At 40.0% G+C, this 18,644-nt stretch overlaps 1 protein-coding gene across 1 annotated transcript; it reads left to right on the top strand.

The window, feature by feature from the left end:
* The first annotated feature begins 14,813 nt into the window (after nt 1-14,813).
* On the top strand, nt 14,814-15,378 carry LOC115526334 (cofilin-1-like). Its single transcript, XM_032595080.1, has one exon. It carries the CDS (start codon nt 14,893-14,895, stop codon nt 15,376-15,378), a length of 486 nt encoding a protein of 161 aa, XP_032450971.1. The 5' UTR covers nt 14,814-14,892.
* The last annotated feature ends 3,266 nt before the right edge of the window (nt 15,379-18,644 follow it).

Raw genomic sequence — 18,644 nt, 5'->3', positions numbered from 1 at the left:
TAGGGGAAGGAGCTGCGGTGAAGACAGGCTGTACCACATGTGAAACCTGGAGTGTCAAAATCCTCTATATCTTTGATGGCAGAACGGGTCTAGCTAGAGGGGAAGAGGAAAGCTCAGGACAGCAAGGCATGCCAATTGGTTACAAAACCTCAGACAAACACAGACCTTGGAATAGCAGGCATTACTGTGAACCTCCTCCAATATAGGCGACTTGCCGAAAGCAGAATCTGACAAAGTTCGGAGAAGTCTGTGTAATGAACTAACTTCTCTTTATAATAGAGAAGATAAACAGAGGATCTAAAATCTCATCTTCGTGTCTGAAACCTATGGGAAATTTTTTTCAACAGCCCTAGTTCTAGGCATTTGAAGCTCAGACAAATGCACTTCTGTATATTGCTTGTGAACCTGCTTATTTTATAATAAGCTGCAGAGTGATCGGAATGGGGTACAGAGGATACAGCTTTCTCAGATACCCTTTACTCTTATGGATCAAGAATAGGATGGGGCAAAAAACCTATTTGGTCTTTTTTTTTTTTTTTTTTTATGAAATTTATTGACAAATTGGTTTCCATACAACACCCAGTGCTCATCCCAAAAGGTGCCCTCCTCAATACCCATCACCCACCCTCCCCTCCCTCCCACCCCCCATCAACCCTCAGTTTGTTCTCAGTTTTTAACAGTCTCTTATGCTTTGGCTCTCTCCCATTCTAACCTCTTTTTTTTTTTTTCCTTCCCCTCCCCCATGGGTTCCTGTTAAGTTTCTCAGGATCCACATAAGAGTGAAACCATATGGTATCTGTCTTTCTCTGTATGGCTTATTTCACTTAGCATTACACTCTCCAGTTCCATCCACGTTGCTACAAAGGGCCATATTTCATTTTTTCTCATTGCCACATAGTATTCCATTGTGTATATAAACCACAATTTCTTTATCCATTCATCAGTTGATGGACATTTAGGCTCTTTCCATAATTTGGCTATTGTTGAGAGTGCTGCTATGAACATTGGGGTACAAGTGCCCCTATGCATCAGTACTCCTGTATCCCTTGGATAAATTCCTAGCAGTGCTATTGCTGGGTCATAGGGTAGGTCTATTTTTAATTTCCTATTTGGTCTTTTAATCAAAAGTTTGATAATTAAGTCTGCAATAATTTTAGTATTAAAGGTATTAAATAGTTATCAAAAACACTATAGGCTGACATGTTTAAAGAGTATATAAGAGTGCCTGAGTGGCTTAGTTGGTTAAGCATCCAACTCTTGGTTTTGAGTCACAGTTCGTGAGTTTGAGACCCACGTCGGGTGCTGTGCTGACAGTGCAAGCCTTCTTAGGATTCTCTCTCCTCCCTCTTTCTCTGCCCTTCCTATGGTCTCTGTCTCTGTTTCTCAAAATAAATAGATAAACTTAAGAAAATACAAAGAGTATAATTTGATGAAACACTATAGCATTTTTGAGATATTTTGTAGCAGCATTTGAGATATTTAATGCTGTTTTGATGAGTCCTAACAAGAAGCAAAAAATGCAAAAGCAGTTTTTGTGTCAACATTTTTGGGCACCTACTGCTTGCTGGGTATTACATATACAGACACACACTATTCATACCGACGACTGCATGTGATATATAGCTTTACCTTATTAATAATAGTAAGACAAAAATAATTATTAAATAATATATTATTATTAGTTCCAGTTACCTGAAGTAATTTTGTGAGGTTATTTGTTGTCCCCCAGGTACTTATACTCTAAGTTTAGGTGTAATCTAGGGAATTATTAAGTGTAAGTGGAATGTCAGGCAGATTTAGAACAACTTCGTTTCACACTTCTGTTCTAGTAGCAACAAATAGACTTGTAGGTTTCTGAGGGAAATAAGGGAGTTAGGTTTTATATATTTAATTGTATAAGTTGGACTGTAAGCTATGTATTGACAAGGAACACTTTTGTCTTACTCATTAGAACACTTTTGTCTTCCTAGTTCCAAGAACAGGAACCAGGCATTGAATTTGTTGAATGAATAAATAAATGAGTAGTGAGATCAGTGATAACTGGCAATTTCTTCTAAATTTATTTGTTGTAAAATTAATATTCTCTGCAAACACACACACACACACACACACAACACACACACATACACACTTTTTTTTTCTTCCCCAGGAGAAGGTGCTGAGAGACCCATTAGGAGGATAAGATAATAACAGTCCAGGTCAGAAAGAACAAAAGCATGAGGCAAGGCTGTTGGCAGGGGGACAGAGCAGGAAATGTCGGAATAGCACCTTCTGAAGAAAGTTGAGAAGTATTTACCCATGAAATGTATGCTATGAAGGCAGCAGGAGAAAGGAGGAACAGTTGAGGGTCCTCCCAGATATCCAGTAGACACCCTGGAAGACAGGATAATGCCTTGACAATAGCATTAAATGCTTTGAAATGCTTTGAAAAAGGAACACTGAGTTCAAAACTCAGTCTCAGGTCTGGAAGCATCAGACAACAGTCAAGAGTATGGACAACTGAGGGACGCCTGGGTGGCTCAGTCAGTTAAGCGTCCGACTTCAGCTCAGGTCGTGATCTTATAGTTTGCATTGGCTTTGGAAACAAGAAGATCCTTGTTATCTCTGGATCTTCAAGCAACTTACACGACTGTCTGACTCTCATGTGAAGCAGGTCATTTCTAGGGGACCCAGGAGAGGACAGTTGTAGGGGAGAGGCTGCTGCTGTCTGTGGTGGTTGTGAGGATGAAATTAGAGAAACAGAATGTCAGTTGTAGGTCACTAAAAAAACCAGTTCCCTTCTCTTTCCCTTCCTCATACACAAATCCATTACCACCAACCCATTTCCCCTCTCCCTCAGCCCCTTACACATGGCTTATAAGGAAAGGCTTTGCTATAAATTAAATGGAAAGTTGGAGCCCCGCGTTGGGCTCTGTGCTGACAGCTCAGAGTCTGGAGCCTGCTTCAGATTCTGTGTCTCCTTCTCTCTCTGCCCCTCCCCCACTCATGCTCTGTCTCTGTGTCTCAAAAATAAATAAATATTAAAAAAATTAAAAAAAGGAGTGTGTACAACTGAGTCCCACTTGACCTTTTTTGTCACAGTTGCCACTTTTCTCAGCCCCTCAGAGACCTGCAAATGCTTGGCCCATAGTACGTGCTCAGTGAACGCAAACTGATTAAGGAAATGAATGTGTTTACCCAAGTTTCTCTGGAGGCTGTGACTTCTCAAAAATACCAACAGCACCTGCCATATAATAGGAAATTACTGAAGAACAGTGGCTTCCTAAATAGACTCAGAGATTATGATTAGGGGCTTTTCAGTCTTTTAAGGGCTAGCCTTGAAGCAAAACCAAATTAAATGATAGATGTGTGTTTCCTGCACACAGTTGACATTTATTCCCCTGACTCTTTGATATTGCCTTAAAGGTCCTATTAGTTTTTGTTTTTATTACTGAGTTTTAAATGGTAACATTTCAGATGACATTTTCCTATCAGAAAGTTTGTTGCCATTAGCAAGTATAACTAGTCACTCAGTGTTTCCCAAGTTATCCACGTTTTCCCACATTATTTATATTTTATCAATAATTAATGAAGCGGTCTTAATGAAATAGCTTTATCTCCTATTAAATAAGACTTGAAAAAAATTTAATGTTTTTTTTAATTTTTGAGAGAGAGAGAGATACAGCGAGAATGGAGGGAGGGGTAGAGAAAGAGAGGGAGATACAGAATGTGAAGCAGGCTCCAGGCTCTGAGCTGTCAGCACAGAACCCGATGCCCCAGGGCTCAAACTCACAACTGTGAGATCAAAACCTGAGCCGTAGTCAGACGCTTAACCGACTGAGCCACCCAGGCGCCCCTGTTTCCCACTAAATAAGACTTTTAATTGAGCTGTGATAAATGTATCCTCCAGGTTTCCCTTTTATTTATTCACATTTCTTTGTAACCTCCATTTAATGGATGGTCACCAGGAACCCAAAGGATCTGAATCATTCACTAGAGGTATTGGGGTAGGAAAATAAAAGTAGAAAAGATCTTAAGTTATTTTTTCCTTGCCAGAAAAGAATGTACCACTGAGATCAAATTGGATGGAAAAGACAGATTCTAAAACCATCCCTACTTCTGTACCTAGACTAATCTGTCTGTTGTGTCAACTGTGACAGTTGGTTTTTTTTTTTTTTTTTTTGGAACGCAAGTGCCCGATTTAAGCTTCGATTGCTCAGGCATCCACTTCAAAGACGGCTATCTCAGATAAACACTTGGACAGCTACAAAACCAGAAGAGCATACTGCCTGCCCTTCCACGCCAGGCTCTTTTGCTTTAGAGATCTTGCTGATTTTGAAATCTGACATTTGAACTGCTGGTGGTTGGGTTTTTTCTTTTTCTTCCCTTTTCCCGAGCTTTTAATTCCCGCTCTTCTGTTTTAAATTAACAAATAAAGAGAGAGCCCATGAGCACCCTTGACTCTGATGAAAGCAGACCCCAGACTCTACCCCGCTCCCCGCGTTTGCCCTCCACTGTGACTTCTGCGCTCCAGGACTTGTAAGTAATCAAACCTCCTCCCCCCGACATGCCAATTTCCTAATGGTTATCGCTGAGGACATCTTGCAGTCATACTGAGAACCACGAAGACTAGTCCAGCCACAGTACTGGTTAGTGAGGGGCTGAGAGCGGCACACAACATTGTCCCACTGGTGAGTAAAGTTCTTTTCCTCCCCTGTAGATAATCTTTATTCACGACACTCTCCACATCTGGATTACCCAATTCTTAATAATTGTTCAGCACTGAGTTCAGTTCCTCATGCCATCATGAAACATTTCATGTTCATTACAACCCATGACTTATCAAACACCAGTGGGCAAGCCATTACATTATATTTATTTGACAATTCTATATGAGAAATGTTAGAATAAAGGATTGGAAAATAGTGCTACAAAAATGAAGAGCTTTTTCTTTCCTTCTGCTTATCATTTTTGCCACTTAAATATGTTGCTTGTTGCATTTTTTGTTGTTGTAAAATTTAACTTTTGTAAAATTGAGTCTGTTTTCGTGACAGAAGAAAATGTAGAAGGGATAGTAACAGAGGGAGTGATGGAAAGTATGTGTATAGGTCGATTATTGGTTAAGAAATGCAGTTAGGGGCACCTGGGTGGCTCGGGGATTAAGCGTCTGACTTGATTTTGGTTGAGGTCATGATCTCAGGGTTGTGGGATCCGTACAGGGCATGAAGCCTGCTTGAGATTCTCTCTCCCTCTGCCACGTACCTGCTTGCATGGCATGCAGGAGCTCTCCCTCTCTCTTTCTAAAACTAACTATTCATTTACAAACAAATAAATGCAGTTAATCTGCTAGTCTGCCTGGGATTTAGGGACTAAGACACTGGATGGCTTCTGTGTGTGTGTACATGTGTTTCCTTTTCCTTTTTCTTTTTGAAAAAGATGAAATCTAGTTCTTGGTTAGGAAGAGTTGAATGTTAAGAACTGTGGGCCCACTCACCACCTGCATACCTGCACACCTGCCTTCTTCTCATGATTCCCCCCCCACATGCATATTGAGTGACAAAGAATCATCATATGGGTTTAGGCCTTATAATGTGAAGTAAATAAATCCCATATGGTCCCCTGACATCTCTTTCTAATTAATTGTATTAGCTAAATCTTTCTGTTTCACGTGTTCATTTGGCTCCCTTAAGAAAAAGGGAGCCAAAGCCATGTATCATGACCTTTGGAAAGACCCACAAAACAGGATCAGAATGATTGCCCTGAGCCTTCAAACAAAGAGGTAACTTTCTGTGGTTTCTTTCTTCAATACCTTCTTCTTTCCCAAAAGCAAATTAGTAGCTGATAAAATATGCTATCATAAATGGGAACCTTTATGGTAATGGGGCTGCTAAGGAACAATTTGCTAGGATGGAAAGTCAAGAACTCCTTATTCAGAGATCACTTATAGTTATGCTATTAAAACCAGGTGACTCAGTCAGTTACGCATCCAACTGGATTTGGTCTCAGGTCATGATCTCACGGTTTGAGAGTTCGAGCCCCTTGTGGGGCTCCACGCTGACAGTGCAGAGCCTACTTGGGATTCTCTCTCTCTCCCTCTCTCTCTCTGCCCCACCCTGTTCATGCTTCCTCTCTTTCTCTCTCCCAAAATAAATAAATAAAAACTTAAAATAAATAAAATAAAATAAAACTGTTTGAGGAAGGTATGAACTCCTGAGTTCTAAAGGGCCATGGTGAAATGGTTTTCATTGGTGGTCAAAGAAGTACAGGTGGGAAGAGTCCTCTTAGGACTCTGGATTTCAACAGATCAGCTATGGTACATAGATGTCAGACAAATTTTTCAGTATTGGGCCAGCTTTCAAATTTTATATGATGTGTTTAATTTGTGTTAGAAGCAACGGAGGATGTGTATTCCTACTTGGCATACAGTAGATGGAGATTTGAGCTGAAGGCTTTGTGCAAGGTTGTACATAGATGCGTCCCATTTGCTGTAAGGCAAAAAAGGGTAGTATGGCATGGAAATGGCATATTTACAGGAACACAAGGGATCTCTGTTAAGTGAAAGGAGTAACGTAGTCACGTGTTCTATTCAGTAATGAAAGGGCACTGAAAAAGGGCTGAAGAAATAGTAGATACCTGTGAACAAAATATAATCTTCAAGTTAGGTTGCAAATTCTAGAATTTAGTGTGTGTTTAAGAATATAGAAGACTGAGCATCACCATCTTAATGTTCTTGGAGAGATTTTGTGGGATAGAGAAGATAGCTCTGGGAAGGACTGTTGGACACCTAAGACTAAGATGATGAGTTATGTTCCTTGGAGGCCTCTTATGGTTGTTACAGTCCATGGTCACCAGAGCTCTTGCCAATGAATGATGTTGGTCATAAGAAAGCCAGCTGAGTAGGGTATAGCTTGGTGCAAACTCACAGTGCTTATGCATTGGGGATCTAAGTATGGGGACATAAGAACAGTATAACTTTAACTATTTTAGTGTTCTGGGGAGAACACAGACAAATACTAGGTGCCCTGCTATACATACTATACCAGGAGGTAAGTCCATGACTCTATGGAATTACATAGAGGGGTGCCTGACATACTAGTGGCATGGTGGGTGCCGGAGAAGGCTGCCCAGAGGAGAGGAATTTCAAAGGAAACCAAGGAGAAGAAATTAGCAGGGAAGAATCAAAGGTTTGATTACAGTGTGGAAAATGCCTTGCTGAGGAATGGAATATTTCAGACAGGAGGAAAATTAAAATATATACCATATTAATGAATGACAGTTTCATCACCCTCTCCAGAGGACAATTTATTTTTTATTATTTTATTTTATTTTAAGTAACCTCTACACTCAACGTGAGGCTCAAAACCACAACCCTGGGATCAAGAGCCACACGCTCTACCAACCAAGCCAGCCAGGCACCCCATCATCACATTTTTTTTAATGTTTACAGTATGACTAGGTTCATAGTTTGGTTTATGATATGTGTAATTAAGACCAATTTACTTATTTTCTCTCTTGATTGGCTAAAAAAAATGTTATTCTTTTATTCTTTTAAAAAAATTTTTTTTAATGTTTATTTATTATTGAGAGACAGAGACAGAGCATGAGCATGGGAGGGGCAAAGAGAGAGGGAGACACAGAATCTGAAGCAGGCTCCAGGCTCTGAGCTGTCAGCACAGAGCCGGACGTGGGGCTCGAACTCACAAACCGCGACATCATGACCTGAGCTGAAGTTGGACGTTTAACTGACTGAGCCACCTAGGCTACCCCCAAAATGTTATTCTTCTAATTATGCTTGGATAATTTCTTTTAACTTGGCTTTGTAGAAGTAAAAAGGAGTGAAGGTGTTGGTAGACCAGGGAGTTTTGCCCTGATGAAATGATCCAATGATCAAAAACACCTGAGGATCAAAATCAGCAAAATCAAAAGATATGCTGTCTTAAAAGAATGGGTACATTTGGTTCTTTGGGGATGGTGTGAAATAAGCCCTGGAGTCAGGGAATCAGGGTTCAAATCCCAGATAATCTCCATGATTTTGGAAAAATATATGATCTCTGTATGTATCACTTTATTTTATCTTATCTCATTTTGTTTGGAAAATGCGGGGAGCTAGACTTGATGATTGATCATATACCTTTCAGTTTTTTATCTAATTTTGTATTTAATTCAATTGTCTTGTGATGACAGCATCTAGCAACATCAAAAAAAAAAAAAGATCTGTCTTCCTTTAAGTATGGGCTAAAGATAGAAAGGTAGCTATAGCGTGATGGTTTATTGTCTAGGTTTTGAAAATGAACTGAGTTCAGACCTTAGCTCTGTAACTTAATAGCTTTGAGAACCTATTATTTACCTATTTATTACCCTTATTAGTAAAGTGGCTATAATGGAAATACCTTATGTCATGGGGCAGTTGTGAGGAATACAGGTTTTTTTTTTTTTTTTTTTTTTTATGAAATTTATTGACAAATTGGTTTCCATACAACACCCAGTGCTCATCCCAAAAGGTGCCCTCCTCAATACCCATCACCCACCCTCCCCTCCCTCCCACCCCCCATCAACCCTCAGTTTGTTCTCAGTTTTTAACAGTCTCTTATGCTTTGGCTCTCTCCCACTCTAACCTCTTTTTTTTTTTTTTTCCTTCCCCTCCCCCATGGGTTCCTGTTAAGTTTCTCAGGATCCACATAAGAGTGAAACCATATGGTATCTGTCTTTCTCTGTATGGCTTATTTCACTTAGCATTACACTCTCCAGTTCCATCCACGTTGCTACAAAGGGCCATATTTCATTTTTTCTCATTGCCACATAGTACTCCATTGTGTATATATACCACAATTTCTTTATCCATTCATCAGTTGATGGACATTTAGGCTCTTTCCATAATTTGGCTATTGTTGAGAGTGCTGCTATGAACATTGGGGTACAAGTGCCCCTATGCATCAGTACTCCTGTATCCCTTGGATAAATTCCTAGCAGTGCTATTGCTGGGTCATAGGGTAGGTCTATTTTTAATTTTCTGAGGAACCTCCACACTGCTTTCCAGAGCGGCTGCACCAATTTGCATTCCCACCAACAGTGCAAGAGGGTTCCCGTTTCTCCACATCCTCTCCAGCATCTATAGTCTCCTGATTTGTTCATTTTGGCCACTCTGACTGGCGTGAGGTGATACCTGAGTGTGGTTTTGATTTGTATTTCCCTGATAAGGAGCGACGCTGAACATCTTTTCATGTGCCTGTTGGCCATCTGGATGTCTTCTTTAGAGAAGTGTCTATTCATGTTTTCTGCCCATTTCTTCACTGGGTTATTTGTTTTTCGGGTGTGGAGTTTGGTGAGCTCTTTATAGATTTTAGATACTAGCCCTTTGTCCGATATGTCATTTGCAAATATCTTTTCCCATTCCGTTGGTTGCCTTTTAGTTTTGTTGGTTGTTTCCTTTGCTGTGCAGAAGCTTTTTATCTTCATAAGGTCCCAGTAATTCACTTTTGCTTTTAATTCCCTTGCCTTTGGGGATGTGTCGAGTAAGAGATTGCTACGGCTGAGGTCAGAGAGGTCTTTTCCTGCTTTCTCCTCTAAGGTTTTGATGGTTTCCTGTCTCACATTTAGGTCCTTTATCCATTTTGAGTTTATTTTTGTAAATGGTGTGAGAAAGTGGTCTAGTTTCAACCTTCTGCATGTTGCTGTCCAGTTCTCCCAGCACCATTTGTTAAAGAGGCTGTCTTTTTTCCATTGGATGTTCTTTCCTGCTTTGTCAAAGATGAGTTGGCCATACGTTTGTGGGTCTAGTTCTGGGGTTTCTATTCTATTCCATTGGTCTGTGTGTCTGTTTTTGTGCCAGGAATACAGGTCTTAATACATGGAAAGCTTTGGCATCGGTATCTAGCATATAGTAAATTCTCATAAATGTTCTTACAAGTATTCACTATCTTATTTGGGATGTTTAATAAATATTTCAGACTGAGATTAAAAGGCCATTTTGATAAAAATGACAAAAGTGCTAAAAATGGAAAGTGATGAGTTGGACACCTTTTAACAGCCACTTTGGTTTTTAGCCAACGTTCACCAGTGAATAGAAGAAAAGACACAGTCTGTCTTCCAACATATGGGAAACAGTTTTGGAAAAGGTGTGGAACAAAACTATAATAAATGAGGAAATAAGGCTGGAAAGTCAGTGATCAGAACATCCTAGATGGAGGGGAGAAAGTCCTTGGAATTTGAGGTGAAGCATGAAATGACTAATGACAGAAGGATGCTCATGCAGCATGTAAGAGTCAAGGGTCAACTCCTCTTTCTCTGCTTCTACATAATATTATTTAATATTAACAGTAATCTCCTTAAAGCCTGGTTTGGTTTTCCCAAGAGAGTCTAACACAATCTGGATTATTGTACATTAGGAAGTGGGTGGATGTATAGCTTGCTTGTTCGTTTTGGGGGTGCTTGGGGCTGGAAAATCAAGATCTCTGCTCATGATCAGTGTGCCACAGCAAGCAGGTCCGTGGGCCAAGTGAAGTCAAGTGTGTTGCCAGAGTGGAAAACCAGGACTGTAATAACAAAATGGCTGAGATCATGGCTGGAAACAGGGTGCCAAGAAAAACAAGCAAGCAACAAGGAGGAGGAGTAACAAGGTTGGATCCAGGAGGTGGGGGACTTAGGGCAGACAAATATAATTAAGCACGGTGATTAAGAATAGGGCTCTGTTATTCCTCTGCCTGGGATTCCAATTCGTAATCTCACGAGTGTGAGGCATTTGTGTGAGCTGGGACCTTGTTAAGCCTAGTTTTTCAAAAGTGATAGTGCTGGCTGACTCATAATCTTTGCCACTCAAGGGATGTTGGCACTGAAGAAATGCCAGCTCTTCCCCTCCCCCATTCCCTTTGCCTCACCCCTCCTGTGAGCGAAGGCTGAGCATATATAGGGATTGGAAAGCGTGACACAGAACATGGTAATGTGGATTGTCACTCCTTTACTTTATTTGGAAGAACAGAATAGGACCTGAAACATGGCGGTGGGTAGGCATATACTGAGAAGGGCATTTGGAAAACATGCTTGGTGAAAAGTCTGCGACATTGCATTCTTTTGTGATAATCCAGGAAAAGGAATAGACGTGAACCTTGTCCTTCTGTGGAGAAGAAAGGAGTCTGGGGATGATTCCCTAGGTGGTAGGCAGTAGGGAGCTTTTGGGGGCAATTTAGGGTAGTTACTCAATGAAGCCAAGCTACAGTTCAGGGATATATGTGGCCTATGCTTGGGTGAGCTAAAAGACAATCTGCTGTAAACGTCTGTTGTTAAATGTCTGTTTGATGGGAAGGAAGAGGGTGAAGTAGGGTAATGGTAGTGCAGACGGAAAGAATGGAGGAAGACAAGATGTAGTGGTTTGAGGGGCGCCTGGGTGGCTCAGTCGATTAAGCGTCCAACTTCGGCTCAGGTCATGATCTCGTGGTCCATGAGTTCGAGCCCCGCATCGGGCTCTATGCTGACAGCTCAGAGGCTGGAGCTTGTTTCGGATTCTGTGTCTCCTTCTCTCTCTGACCCTTCCCGGTTCATGCTCTGTCTCTCTCTGTCTCAAAAATAAATAAATGTCAAAAAAATTTAAGAAAAAGAAAGATGTAGTGGTTTGAAGGTTGGACAAATGGTGTTTGTATATGAGCTTCTGCCTTAGTTCTTCGTGAGAAGGAACTTGTTGGTTATGTGTCTCAGCAAAATTGAGGAAGGTTAATTTGTCCTTCTAACTGTTCTATCTAGGGTCTCTGTCTTACCATCCCATTTTTCCTTTTTCTTTCAAAGTTTTCCCTGTGAGAAAGAATGAACAGATTCACACAAATTGGTAAAGGCATAATTTGTTAATAAGGCATAGTATATTCATAAAAGCTTTCTTTGGGGCCCTTGGCTGGCTCAGTAGGTAGAGCAAGCGACTCTTAAGCTCAAGCCCCATGTTGGGCATGGATCCTAGTTAAAATTTAAAAAAAAAAAAAAAGCTTATTTTGCTACAAAAGGCACTGCATCTAAAAAGCTTAGCACAATGTCTGGCTCATGGTAAAACTCCAGTATATTAGCTATTACTACTAGTAATAGTTAGAACAGCAATAATGGTCCTTATAGTATAATCATTATTATTGCCTTTTATGTGAAAATGATTTTAGCCTGGCAGGAGAAGTGATTATTCTCCAAGCTAGCATCATTCTAGGGAGCTCTGATAGATAGCTAATTAATGGCAGAGGCAACCATTAAAATGATAGATATAAAGACAAGGTACCACCAGGTCTAAGAGAACATACTTTTTAAAGATCTATCTTCTGATATCATTTTAAGAAGCCAAAAATTCATGAGAAGAAAAGTTAGGCTGAATTATGATATAATTCTCATTGTAGCTGTGTTATGGTGGTCTAATTTATTTTCCTCTTTTCTTGATGTCTAAATTTTTCTGATTTTTTTTTTTTTGTAATTGAGTCATAAGTTGGATTCTGCCAGTTACCTTGGATTCTACCCTGATACCTTCAGTAAGTTATTTATCCTTTCTAAACCTGAACTTAATAATTTAAAAATGGAAATAATAATATTCCCTCATAAAATTGTTTTGAGCAGTGGGTAAAGGAATGCCTATCAAGACGTTGAGCGTAGTAGCTGATACATCATAAGTGCTCAAGGTATTTTGTCACAATAAATCCTTAATGATAGAAGTTAAGACTTATGACATAAAATAACAAATTATACAGTACAATTCAGCTAATTTATTTAATTTGTTCATTAAGGATTTATACATTTATTAATTTGTTTAACAAGTATATATTAGGCATCTACTATGTGTGTTAGCGTTGTTTTAGGTGCTGGGAACACAGAAGTGTCAAAAACAGACAAAAACCCTCATCCTCATGATACTTAAAGTCCTAATAAATTTATTTTGTTGTAAGTACAAGAAGGTGGAAATAAACAAACACGAAGTGTACAAAACCAAGCCAGCGTGTACTTCCATGGGAAATATAACTAGGTCTGAGGAGTTTCCTCAGATCTCATGATTTAGGTGTCCGCTTTAGCTGGTCACCAGAGGATGATGTATGATATACAGGCTGGGACGTTTTAAAACATGTGTCTGGGATGCTGACATATATCAACTGGGCTCAAAGTCCTTTAAAGATACTGAATGCTCCATGAATGAAATGGTTTCTAGGTAATTTAAAATCTTTGTGACTCTCCTTCTAAAATTCTATTTAAGTAATGTGTTATCACTGCAAGGAGAAAAAGGAAAAAAAAAAGACAATCAATGAACAGGAACAAAAGATAATGAATCAAAAGTGGCATGAATGAGTAAAAGGAGCTCAAATTGAAAGAAGCAAGACAGCTGCCAAGCCTGAGAAAGGGGGGAGGGGCAGCAAAGATTTACATTTATGAGGATTTTAAAAAATGTATCAGACAAACTAATTAAAACTACACATTTTAATTGGAGTTAATTAGATTGGGTAGCTGAATGAAGGACGTGGTGGGGAAAACCCTGCACTCTTTTCTCTCCTATGAAACACACTAAAGGATGATGAAGCAATGGCAGTTAATCAGGACAAAGCCCTCTCTGAATCTCAGAATGTCAGAACCCAAGGTTTTTAAATCAACTGTCTAACACCTTCACTTGACAGATGGGGACTCCAAGAGCAGGGAAGAACCCAAGGTCACCCACGGTGCCAATCCGGGGAAGGACTTGTGCCCAATTTCCCAAATTAGAACTTTTCCTACCGCACACTATTGCAGCTGAAATGGGTGTGTGCCACTCCAGAAACAAACAGAAGAGATTTTCAAGTCAATGCCATTTAGAAACAAAGTTACCAGGTGTATCTGGAAATAACTGTTTTGACCAGGGAATCCACATAATCAAAATAGCAGTTGGGCATTCCTTGCCCTGGTGTGAACATGAAATGGTTGCCAAGAAATGAGGGAAAGAGCAATGAAGCTGGCTTTTTTTAAACATTTTTTTTTTTATTTTTAAATCTCTATATCCACGTGGGGCTCAGACTAACAACCCCAAGATCAGGAGTTGTGTGCTGTACCACCTGAGCTAGCCAGGCGCCTTGTGAAGCTGGCTTTGATTGCAAAAGCTAACATGAGATCCAGTTTGTTTATACCCCTAAGGTGACCTAAATATTTTCTTCTCTCTGTGCCCTGTGAAGGACCTTTTGTGCTGAATTGCATGACTGTTTAACAAAGTAATTTATTTTCTCTGTTTTGGTGTAAAGAAAAACTAATTATTTCGGCAGTGAAATATCCGGGAAATTCAATGGAAAGAAAGGAAGGTGTTTTTAATAAAAGGCATTCAAACTACTAGATGTCCAATGGAAAAAGAAGTGAACATTGACACCTACCTCAGACTGTATACAAAAGTTAATATGGGATAGATCATAGATCTGAATGTGAGGGGTGAGGGAAAACATTGGACTGTGGTTTTGAAACATTGCAGGAAAACTTCGGAGGATGTCTTTGTGACCTTAGTGTAGGTGAAGATATTAAGCATTAAGCAACAACAACAACAACAAAGAAATGATAAATTGGGCTTTATCAAAGTTAAAAACTACTCATCACAAAGCACCAGTAAAAGAGGGAGCAAATAGATGGGAGAGAAATATTCATAATATAATTCATAATACATGTATATTACATAATACATGACAAAGCTCTCATATCCTTAAAAAATATACAATTCTGATGGATCAGTGAGAAAAAGACATCATCCCTACACTTATAGCTGAATACTTGAATAGACACTTAAAAAAGAAGATATCCAAATGGCCCATAAGCATGTGAAGAAAATGTTTGATACCATTACTCACAAGAAAGTGCAAATTAAAACCACAATATCGGTTCAGTGGGATCCCAGCAGCAGCTGCAGCGGCTCTCGTCTTTTCTGACTGTCCTTGCTATCTCCCTTTCGCTTCCGGAAACATGGCCCCTGGTGTGGCAGTCTCTGATCGTGTCATCAAAGTCTTCGATGACATGAAGGTTCATAATTCCTCAACACCAGAGGACGTGAAGAAGCGCAAGAAGGCGGTACTCTTCTGCCCGAGCAAGGACAAGAAGAACATCATCCTGGAGGAGGGCAAGGAGATCCTGGTGAGTGATGTGGGCCAGACCGTAGACGACCCCTATGCCACCTTTGTCAAGTTGCTGCCAGACAAGGACTGCTGCTATGCCCTCTGTGATGCCCCCTACCAGACCAAGGAGAGCAAGAAGGAGGACCTGGTGTTTATCTTCTGGGCACCTGAATGTGCACCCCTTAAGAGCAAAGTGATTTATACCAGCTCCAAGGATGCCATCAAGAAGAAGCTGACAGGGATCAAGCGTGAATTACAAGCAAACTGCTACAAGGAGGTCAAGGACCAGTGCACCCTGGCCGAGAAATTGGGGGGCAGCGCCTCAACTCCTTTGTGAGCCCGTTCCAGACCCCTGCCTGGAGCATCTGGCAGCCCCAGACCTGCCCGTGGGGGTTACAGGCTGCCCACTTCCTTCCAGACCGGAGGGGCTGGGGGGATCCCAACAGGGGGAAGGCAATCCCTTCGCCCCAGTTGCCAAACAGTCCCCTCACCCCATGGACCTTCCTCCTTCCTCCATCCCTGATGGTTCTGGCCTTCCCAAACAGTTCTGATTCCTCTTGGGTTGAAGCCGACCAAGTTCCCCCCAGGCACCCCAGTTTGGGAGGGGGGCTGTATTTTTTTTAACGATACCCCATTCCCCACCTGTTCCTCCCTTTTCCCGTGCTGCCAACTTCTAACTGCAATAGTGACTCTGTGCTTGTCAGTTTACTTCTGTGTATAAATGGAATGTTGTGGAGATGACTCCTCCTTGCACTGCTGGTTCACCTCCCTTTGCCCCTGGTCTTTGCCACTCATGGAGGCAGGACCAGTAAGGGACCTTCAATTAAAAAACAAAACACACACACACACACACACACACACACACGCACACGCACACACAATATCACTGCACTTGAATCAGAATGGCAAAAAATTAAAATTTTTTCAATGTTTATTTATTTTTGAGAGAGAGAGACAGAGCACGAGTGGCAGAGGAGCAGAGAGGGAGACACAGAATCCGAAGCAGGCTCCAGGCTCTGAGCTGTCAGCACAGGGCCAGACGTGGGGCTGGAACTCATGAACCATGAGATCCTGACCTGAGCCGAAGTTGGACACTTAACTGATTGAGCTACCCAGGTGCCCCACGAATGGCGAAAAATTAAAAACAAAACAGAAACAAAAGCTAACAATACCAAATGTTGGGGCAAGTGAAACTCTTACGTATTGCTCTTGAAACTGTACAATAGCTCTAATATTTTGGAAAACTTTCTAATAAAGTTAAATGTGCACTCACCTAATAACCTAGCCATGCCACTCCTAGATAAAAAGTAAAAAGCTGATGTGTTCATAAAAAGACTTGTACAAAATGTACACAGTAGCTTTAATTGTAACAATCCTAAGATGAAAACAACCTACATATTTAGCAACAAGAGAATGAATGGATAATGACAACAGGTTACTGTGAAGTAACAAAAAAAAAAAAAAAAACACAATGTGGTCAACTATCAGAAATGATTTTGAACAAAATAGGTCATACACAAGAGTCCATACTGTATGGTTATGTGTTTTGAATTTCAAGAACAGACAAAATTAATCTATGTTGATAGAAATTAGCATAGTGACTACTTCTGGATGATTTAGTAGTAGCCACATTGAGGGGAATAGGCAGGAGGGGACTTTCTAGAAGATGGACATGGTATAGATCTTGATCTGGGTAGTGGTCATGTGGTGTATATAAAGAGCAGCACAAGAGCAGGATGTAGAACAGGTTTTACATTAGACTTATGTAAATTATACCTCAATTAAAAAAAATTGTAGGGAAATGATCAAATGGAAAATTTGAAATGGTGTAGCAGACCTCGGTAAACTTTTGGCACTTTTCCCCCCAGAGACTGATGTCTTTTCCCTCCTTGTTCTCTTCCTCTCCCCTCTTTCCCTACCCTCTCCTTCCCTCTCCCCTTCTCCTGCCCTTCCTTCTCCCCCTCTTTGTAAGCTGCTTATGTATAGGTGGGTTTTTTTTGTTATCTTTTGTCTGTTGGATGAACCTAATTGCTGGAAGAGGGTGACCCAAAAAGGGTCACCTTAGACAAGTTAACCATATATTGTCCAAAAAGCAAGACATTTCTGAGAATGTAAGGATGCTCTAAAACTAATTAGATATTTTAAAACTATTTGTTTATTACCCCCAAATTGTTCTTAATATGCTTAGACTATCTTCAAACTATTTTCAAAAATAAATTAAAAAATAAAAATAACAGATATTCCTAAAAGTTAAAGCAAATAAATAGATATCACCCTACCCTTCATTATGTTGGCTGAGCAATAAAAAATAAGATAAGAATAACAATTATTCTTAGTATATTTTCACATACTTTAATCAGTTTCTTGGATGTACCTATCTTTAGGATTGTGTCACTGATATTTTTCTGAAAAATGTATTTTAATATATTCTTATTAAAGCTTTGATAAAAGCTTTGGGTTAATAAATTTGAAAGTGCTGACATCTTCAATTGACTTTCCTTTGGTGGCTCATGTTTTTAACTGGAAAAAAAATCTCTCCTGTGTACAGAGGTACTGGGTAGGCTCAGAGAAAATGGTTCTAGATGAAGTATATTCTCAATTTAAGTTTTGTTTTGTATTGAAATGTGTAAGTAGTTCCACTCAAATATTTTCACTGTACTGTCTTTGTGTCTTTATTCATATTTCACCTTACATATTTTTACAAGACAAAATCATACAATTAGTTTTCTCTGTTTATGATTGTTTTTTGCAAGTTTAATCAAAATTAGATGTTTAGTACAGAAAGCCTTCTCAGGTTCATTCCAATTTTGCACAGAATATAAATATATTGAATTGAAAATAAGAGCTCCATTAAAAGACTCTTCAAAAGTCAAGCTATATTAAAATGCCCTTATAGAATTTCAGAATACAGAATTATATTTGTACATATCTTTTGATTGCCACTAACCCCACTAGCTGGTGGTCTGATGGATTTTTACACTTTGCATGCTGTGGCGCAGGAAAAGTGACTAATGTGTCCAGTAGCTGAGAGGTATCACAGAATCAAATAATTGTCCACTGGTACCTCAATCCAGAGGAGTTAGCTTTCCCTGGTGTCTTGAGTCTGAGGTTCCTTTGTTTTATGAACAGCTGTCCTTGAAATGGAGTTCCTGAGAAAGATCATGAAACCAGAGAGGGATTATCTCTAGTCATATTTCAAATTTATCTTCCTACTATAGTGAGTATTCTGTTAATTGCCCATGTGGCTCATACACTGCCGGGAGAGACCATGGCAGAGATTGGGAGCAGTTAGTGGAGGGGAGTCTGCCAAATCCATTCTAGCATATTCTTATACAGTTATTAATAATGAAACTTCATACGAGATGAGAAACATGAAACAAAAACTAACCTGGATGGGAAGTCAAACACGTCAATGCAGACTGTTTTAGATATGGTAGGGTGTATGGTCACTGTAGCTTTGGGGCCTAGGTCAAGCTGGGAAGGTCATCACCTTTAGAGTTGCCTGGAAATACACAGAGCCAAGGAGGATAGATTAAAGCATGGCTAAGGGGAAGAATGAATTGAGTATCTTAGGGGGACTAGAACAGGCATCAAGCTGTAGAA

The sequence above is a fragment of the Lynx canadensis genome, chromosome D1 (genome assembly GCF_007474595.2).
Source record: "Lynx canadensis isolate LIC74 chromosome D1, mLynCan4.pri.v2, whole genome shotgun sequence".
In the NCBI taxonomy this organism is placed as follows: domain Eukaryota; kingdom Metazoa; phylum Chordata; class Mammalia; order Carnivora; family Felidae; genus Lynx; species Lynx canadensis.
Note: the sequence above shows the minus strand (reverse complement) of the source record. Positions and strands in the feature narration are given on the sequence as shown.